We start from the raw sequence: 8,190 nt of genomic DNA on the forward strand, positions 1-8,190 counted from the left end.
AGAGTTTTAGCTTTTAGTTTTAATTACTTTTTCTTATTTGTAAGTCGCTTTGGATAAAAGTGTCTGCTAAATGACTAAAAGTAAGTAAAGTAAAGTAAAGTAAAGTAAATATGTTCGGTCAGTTTGCACACAAGACATTTACTATGGAGTTGTAAACATAAATTGTATTAATTACTGGACTTCGTTTTGTACTGAGAGGTACATTTGCAGACGGTCCCTAAAGCAGCCTAGGCGAATGTCTGGCGAATATCGAAATATCTAAAACTAACTTTACCCGTTCTTACAGCGTTGATGTCACTCGGTATAGTCCGTGGGATGAGAGACGAACCGACGCAAATGATTGAATCTGTCGTACAAGTGCATTTGAATATTCGCTTTGATCGGCACAGTTGAAATGAACAAATGAACAGTAAAGTTACCAAAAGACACTTTCGGATGGAAGATTGTTTATCGGTTGTAAGATGCATGGCTTTGAAGCGGAGTCGAAACCAAACGCCCCCCTGTCCCGCACAGCACAGTGAAATGCAGCATGAAGGACTGACTTCAGAATCAGCAGCTCTGATGCAGTCAGTGCTTTAGACTGTCCCATTAGAGGAGGCATCTCGAGTCCAATAAAGCTAATGAAAGTAGGCATGCAACTGTCAAATCATACCACTACTGTTTATTTGTGTTTGTACTTGCCTTTAGATGCTTTTAAAATGTGCTGATTATTGTTTTATCAAACCTCTGTTTTCCTCTTTGCTACAAGCTATTAACTGAAATAGGTTAAATGTAATATGAACAAAACTGTTCATCTGTATATGTGGAGCAAGTATGAAAATGCACATATTATCTTGGCAATGAAAACATGTGTCAAAGTGGAATAGGCTATGTGGTAATGACGCAGCAGTTCATTGAATGAATGGTTCTGTGTCTTGTGTATCAAGCTTCATGGACACTAGTCACTGGTTAATGCTACATTTATTGTATAATATTATTTACATGAATATGAGCTCAAGCTGTATTTATGTTGTCTATTTCCCTACAGGTTATACTAGTAGATGCTGCATAAGTGACAACAATTTTTCAAAACATTTCAAAACTAAAACATTTAAATGAAAACAAAAAAATAAAGCTAAAAACAATTCAAACATACACAAATAAGAAAAAGTAATTAAAACTAAAACTAAATGCACAGTATGCACAGCATTAATCATTTAGAAGCAGGTCTGATTTCAGCATGTAAGCTTTCTGTCTATATGTGACCAGGGGAGGTGCTTAAATTCCACTCCTACAGTCTGCCACTTTTACTGAAGTATATACATCAGAAGTTTTCATCTGGTTTTCCTGCAGAGCAAACTCCCAATGCATCAACAGAAAACAAAGGATCATTACAGACTGCAAATTCCTATATTTGCAGCACTTTAAAAAAGCAAATCAATACAGACCACCTCATCAGAAAGGCCCACCAAAAACTCTACTTCGTTAGACAATTAAGGAAAATCGAAAACCAGTCGGCAGTTTAGACTGTTGTGGAGACCATTCGGACAGCATCCATCAGTATGGCACTGAAATGACTTATTTTGGCTCATATGTACTGATCTCCTTTTAGCACATCTAATGCACCAATAATACACATTAAAAGATTACAATGGAACCATCTCACCCATCGTGTCAAAGAAGCCTGAAATCACTAACAGCTAAAACATCCTGATTAAAGAACATTTTCCTTTAAACAGCTGCCAGTCAATAAACATTCATGTTTAATATAGATTTTTTTTATGTACATTGCACATTGTATCGTTTATTGTACTGTACATCTCATGCAGTACTGAATACTTGCATATTGACAAAAAAATTATTCATAGAATGTATTCTATTTTGCTTTATTCTATTATTTTCTACTACTCTATGCCATTCTATAAATAAATAAATAAATAAATAAAACGACTTTAGATGATCTTCCAAACGTTTTCCCATGCATCTCATTGTTGCCCACTCTCTCCAAAACACCTCAACAAGAAAACTCCAGAATGGAATCTTCATTGTGGAAGAGAGAGAGAGAGAGAGAGAGAGAGAGAGAGAGGGCAAAGGCGCGTGCCTGATGACGCAGTCACTCTTTTTGCCGAGTATCATGGGAAAATAACATAGCAGGCTAGCACGCGCAGGAAGAGAGGAGAAGAACCGAGACCTCCGCGGAACGAAACTATTCCCGTGCGTTATATTCCTCATTTACGTCCTCGAACAAGTGTAGACCGGCGACCTGAAACCGTCTTAAACTGCCCAACGTATCGCGAAGTGTTCACGGTTGTTGTTGTTTGTTTCAGTTGTCGGCTTGTTGGATATTTAGCGCGTGTCGCTGTCGAGCGAGTTCGCGGAAGAAGAGGTGGGTAGTTCAATTTACCTTTCATAAACCACTACAGGCATTCTCCACTCTTTAATACACCAACTGTATTTCGTATTCATATAAAACGAGTCGTTATTTTACCCTAGTTTAAAATAATGAGAAAGTCAGTCAACCACAGGGGGTTTCTATAGAGAAGGCACGGGTTAAAGCCGGTTAAGTTTAGAGGGGACCGTCTTTTCTGCCCGCTAGCTTTTACCATGTCTCTCACCTCTTCTTATGCCTATCTGTATAGCTACTCTTTGTGTTTACATTAGGTCAGCGTCGTTCCTGCTTCAGATACTAAAGCCCGTCGAGATTACATTCAGAAGATAAGCAGAAACTTTATCAAGCGAGGTTACAGTCGACGGCGGTGTGAATATGAGTTACAAGCCGATCGCCCCCGCACCCACCGGCTCCAACCACACGCCACCAGGTGAGTTTCATTGTGCTCCCGGTTCATTCATTTCTTTTTTTACATTCATATTTATTCCATTTGAGGTAGTTTTTGTCCAGCATCTTTTCGAACGTACCGTTTTAATCCCGGGGAAAGGGGTCAGTGAACCTACTGTAAAAGAGATCAGAGACACGGATAAACGGGGAGGAGTTAAAGGAGCCATAGCCATCTGTCTCGCTCATTACATTAATGTGGTATATTGTGCTGCTAACCGCACCCTATCGCGTTTGGGTTTAAAAGCTAACCGTTTTCTTACCCATTTGTGAGTGTACCATGCCATCACATCAGTGCATCTAATATTGGCTGTATTTGACCTCACTTCCTTTCATACACGCACACACTGGGTGGCGAGATGTCATTGGTCGAGTTTGGCCTTTTGACACTTCCTTGATTTGTGATTGGTCTTCCTCTTGCTTTCTGGTATTAGGATCATGTGGCTCATCTCCATCACTGGCTTCCTCTTCTAACTTTAGACCAGCATTTAGTGACTTTGGTCCACCATCAATGGGCTTTATACAAGTAAGTTAAATTTTTATAGCAGTGGGCTTTTTAGATACATTTGCAGACTTTAAATTATGATGATAAATGCCCAGTCGGTCTGTTTTATTTGGAATAAATACACTACTGGTTTAAAGTTTTTTTTTGAAAGAGGTTTCTTATGCTCACTAATGATGCATATATTTAATCAAAATACAGTAACATACAATAAAAAACTGTAATATTTTGAAATATTACATTGAAATATAAAAGATTTACATTTAAATTTTTTTCAAATGTAACTTATTCCTGTGGTGGCGATTCTGAATTTTCAGCAGCCATTATTTTACTAAGTGTCACATGGTCCTTTAGAAATAATTCTAATATATGGATTTGCTGCTTAAGAAACATTTCTTATTTCTTAATCAACGGTGACAACAATTGTGCTACTTAATATTTTTGTAGAAACTGATACACTACTGTTCAAAAGTTTGGGTTAAATTAGAGTGGGGGGGGGTTATTTTTATTCACCGAGGACGCAATAAATTGATCAAAAGTGACAGAAATCTTACGTAACATTATAAATGTTGTAACTATTTCAAATAAATGCTGAAATATTTTTTTACTTTATATTCATCAGAGAACCCTGAAAATATTAAGCAACAAAAACACTAATATTAAGATCCATTATTATTAATAGAGCAACAATAATTGATAAAAAACCAAATCAGCATATTACAATGATTTCAGAAGGAGTAACGACAGCTGAAAATTCATCTTTGCCATCGCAGGACTTGAAACTGTAAAATATATTCAAAATAGTAAACTTATTTTAAAATGATAATATTTCAAAATATAACTGTTTTCACTGTGTTTGTGATCAAATAAATGCAGCCTTGGTGAGCACAATAGACTTCTTACAAAACATTAAAAAAAAATCTTTATTCCAAACTTTTGAAAGGGTAGTATGAGAATGCGTATATACTGTGTGTGTATATATATACAGTGGGTACGGAAAGTATTCAGACCCCCTTCAATTTTTCACTCTTTGTTATATTCCAGCCATTTGCTAAAATCATTTACGTAAAAATTTTTTCCTCATTAATGTACACACAGCACCCCATATTGACAGAAAAACACAGAATTGTTGACATTTTTGCAGTCTTATTATTTGGTTAAATGTTTGCTTGTTTGAAATGGCTGATGTATCTTTCTGTCTTTCATCAGGTATCATCCACGCACGTGCTCTTGTCAGGGAGTGTCTAGCGGAGACAGAGCGAAGTGTTCGCACATAACATCCACACACACGCACCCTCCCTCTGGTACTTGTCTTATCTTGCCCTATTGATTTAAGACTTTTTAAGGCCTTAAATTTTATACAACTAAATTTAAGACTTTTTAAGGACCCACGGAAACCCTTAAAGAATTTATGCTTGGTTTTGATATTTACCATCGTATTTGTTGATGATAGAAGAGCAGTGCTCCAAAACCTCATAGTACTGGCCCAAAAGATTCTTGCACTGGCAATAGTTGAGGAGGAGAGGAGTGATCATGAGATCTAGTTTGATCCAATGGTCATCACCCGGACGCTCCTATAAACAGAGAATATATGTTTAAAGTAAAATTTCCAACCTTGAATATAATAATACACTTTTGACTAGGGCTGCACAATGGTTAAGCACAAGTCAAGGAAATGTCAGCTCATATGCAGGGTTTATTTTTACCCCATCTAATTTCCTGCTTTATTGTATACATTAACGCTCTAAATGATGAAAACTCTCAAAATCTTAAAAAGCGAAATATTACTTCCAAATTATTTTACTATTTTGCTATTGACAACCTTGAATTGTAGCACAGAGGTTGTCTAAATGCATTTATTCAGTTACCACAATTACAAACAAATGCAAGATTCATATTTGGATTTATTTGTCAATGAGAATGTTTGCTCACAAATTCAGTCTCAGCAAACAGCACAAGTGGCTTTGTAGAGGAAAGCAGACTGGCTATATGACACTTTCATCGGAGCAGAATATCTCAATGGAGATTCCTTAACTCCAACATACATGTTTGTCTGTGTTTACAGATCATTAGTGCTTTTTTGCAGGCCAGAGTGCAAGTGCGCATGGTTGCCACTTTGGGAGATTAAGCAAAACACAGGGAGGAAAATTTATCTAATTAAGAAAGGGCTGTCCAAACTCGGTCCTGGAGGGCCGGTGTCCTGCAGAGTTTAGCTCCAACTTGCCTCAACACACCTGACTGGACGTTTCTATGCCTAGTAAGAGCTTGATTAGCTGGTTCAGGTGTGTTTAATTAGGGTTGGAGCTAAACTGCAGGACACCGGCCCTCCAGGACTGAGTTTGGACACCCCTGAATTAAGAGAAAAGCTCTGATTGGGGGATCTGAACTCTTGACATCTGGCAACCCAAGCATGAACTTTGTAATGATTTGTACCTGGACTTTAAAGAGGACTCTTTTAAGTGATAGTTTCTCAGTCCACATTACATTCACACTGGTCTTTTTAGAAAACCAAACAATGTGAAAATAATATTATTTTGATATTAGAGATGATAATGATAATTGTATAAAATTATATACTACTACTTTAATACAACTGCAGTGTAAAAATTCATATTTAATAGTAATATATTAATTACTTTACTTAACAGTTGTAAAATCACAGTATATATGTCTTAATTTCTTCACTTGCAAGCGTTAAAACCGGCACCATGCTTATTTTGGCAGAAAACTCCAGGGAGACCTCTTAAGTTTCTGTGACAGCAGGTATACAAATACTTCATTACAAATCCAGTGAACTGCTGTAAACAGCTGTCAACAAAACATTAGAATTTATGCAAATATGTAAAAATAAAGTGAACCTGGCGCACATTGCGTTCCCAAACTTTCAGCATATGCAGAGATGGAGTTTACTGCATTTACTGAGAATAGAGCCACTCTGAGACACTGAAAACCCCGGAGGATCATGCACATTAATGCAATGTCATGCTTCACTTTAAAACACAGAGTGTGTCAGACTATAAGTGTAGAAATAATTTTGGTTCATTTTGAAACTATGGCAGAACAGATTCACAGTCTAGGTAATTAACGAGGACCACTCATTGCTCAGCAGCTATTAAGGCTGACCTTCATCTGTAAGTTCTTCAGACAAGCTATGGCACTGTAGTACTTCTCAGCAGCTGCTGTAATATCTCCACTCTTGAAGAGCGCATTTCCATCCTCATGGATATGTGGTATGGCCTGCATTTTCTCCTCATCTGTCATTGCCCAAATTTCCAATTGGAAGGATCCAGGGGGCAAGATCTTGGGAAGATGACAATTAGAATCATGAATCAGCAAGTGGGAATTACCAACAGCTATTTTGTAATTTAGGTATATTTTTTTCTTAAATTAGTAGAAATGCATATTATATTTAGTTCAATTGGAGGAATAGTTCCCCCAAGATGATATGTATGATTCTCTTTCAGCTGTTGAACACAAGATATTTTGAAGAATGTTGGTAACCAAACAGTTGACGGTAACCACTGACTTCCATAGCATGGAAAAAAATATATTGAAAGTCGATGGCTACCATCAACTTTTTGGTTATCAACATTCTTCAAAATACCTTGAGCAGAAAACTGAAACTCATACAGGTTTGGAAAAAATAGAGGGTGAGTAAATGATGATAGAATTTTCATTCTTGGGTGAACTATCCCTTTAACACCTTAAAATGCTTTTGGAACGGACAGGAATTTTAGTTATGATGCTGTTCATGTGGTTATCTGAGCTCTCTGTCCACTTTTATGTAAAACTGCACCTCTTAAAATGAGATCATGCTACTGTTTCTCACCTCTAGCATTTCCAGAGTAAAAACTAGAGGCTGAGGATTAGCCTGCAAATTATCCAGATCGGGGTGACCCATAGAATGATGCGAGTGAACCTGAGCTATTCCACAGCAGTGTCTCTGTCCTTCCAGAGGGTCTTTTCCATGGCTGATGTTGCGTAGTGACCGAGAAACCAGAGGGTAGAGAGCTGTGTGCTATTAAAGTATTAAAAACAAAAAAATAAGTACTATCAGAACGAATAAAAAAGTATTATTATTTGTATTTATTTACATATAATATTTACATGTATGTAATATTACAAATATGTAGATGGGTACATATTAGCAGGCAGAGCGAAATTCACTGACCATGACATCACAGGTGAACTCAGCAATTTCACCCTCTCTCATAGTGGTAACCACTTGCTCCCATACAGGAAGCTTAAACTTCTTCCCCAGTATGAGCTCCATAGGTTTACTGTGACCTCCCATTGTCCTGGAGTCATCCAAAACAGTGCCATCGCAAAGGCTAGTGTGGTAATGAAACTTCACCTTTCAAGAGAGAAAAATACAAAATCATTCACTTGACTTTATTATAAAGCATTTAATGTATACCTGATATTTGTTGCATTGACATTTTGTTTGATTAAAATTCTCTACATTTGGAGCCCAACAGGCTCTCAGTGCAAGAACAGTTTGTTTACATTTAGTATTGCCCAGCTATGCTAATTCTTTATTCGATTCACATTTTGTCTTAAAGGGGTGGTTGACTGGGTTTTTTCTAGGCTTGATTGTGTTTATGGGGTACAGTCTAACATGTGTTCATGCTTCGTTTAAAAAAAAACACATTATTTTTCTATGTGAAAATAAGTGTATAAATGGAACAGTTTGTTGGAGCTGATCTGAGATCTGAATGAGAGAGAGAGAGATATGCAGAGCAGGGGACGTGAGGAACAGTATTAAGAACTTCTGCTTTAGAACATTGGTTTTGAAACCTGTGAATCCATTAGAATCGTTAAAAGACAGAATCGCGATTCATATATGAACAGATTTTTACGTGCACCTCTAGTTTTC

At 37.0% G+C, this 8,190-nt stretch overlaps 1 protein-coding gene and 1 long non-coding RNA gene across 4 annotated transcripts in view; one reads left to right on the top strand and one right to left on the bottom strand.

Annotated features, from left to right (window-relative positions):
• Positions 1-2,070: 2,070 nt before the first annotated feature.
• On the top strand, positions 2,071-4,641 carry LOC107559649 (uncharacterized). 2 transcript variants are annotated; one of them, XR_001605649.1, is made up of 5 exons: positions 2,071-2,193; positions 2,307-2,365; positions 2,641-2,798; positions 3,247-3,338; positions 4,524-4,641. It is a non-coding gene; the product is annotated as an uncharacterized lncRNA (long non-coding RNA). The 2 variants fall into 2 exon arrangements; XR_001605650.1 differs by lacking the exon at positions 3,247-3,338 and having other exon boundaries at positions 2,075-2,193.
• Positions 4,642-4,708: 67 nt separating this feature from the next.
• LOC107559648 (AH receptor-interacting protein-like) overlaps positions 4,709-8,190 on the bottom strand; it is a 5,768-nt gene continuing 2,286 nt past the window's right edge. For both annotated transcript variants that reach the window (XM_016243546.1, XM_016243545.1), the window contains exons 2-5: positions 7,486-7,668; positions 7,144-7,332; positions 6,438-6,614; positions 4,709-4,888 (exon numbers count right to left, since the gene is read on the bottom strand). In XM_016243546.1, the coding sequence (XP_016099032.1) occupies positions 4,724-4,888; positions 6,438-6,614; positions 7,144-7,332; positions 7,486-7,668 (714 nt within the window). In that variant the 3' untranslated portion in view covers positions 4,709-4,723. The remainder of the gene's footprint in view (positions 4,889-6,437; positions 6,615-7,143; positions 7,333-7,485; positions 7,669-8,190) is intronic.

The sequence above is a fragment of the Sinocyclocheilus grahami genome, unplaced genomic scaffold, assembly GCF_001515645.1.
Source record: "Sinocyclocheilus grahami isolate Dianchi unplaced genomic scaffold, SAMN03320097.WGS_v1.1 scaffold693.1, whole genome shotgun sequence".
Lineage (NCBI taxonomy): Eukaryota > Metazoa > Chordata > Actinopteri > Cypriniformes > Cyprinidae > Sinocyclocheilus > Sinocyclocheilus grahami.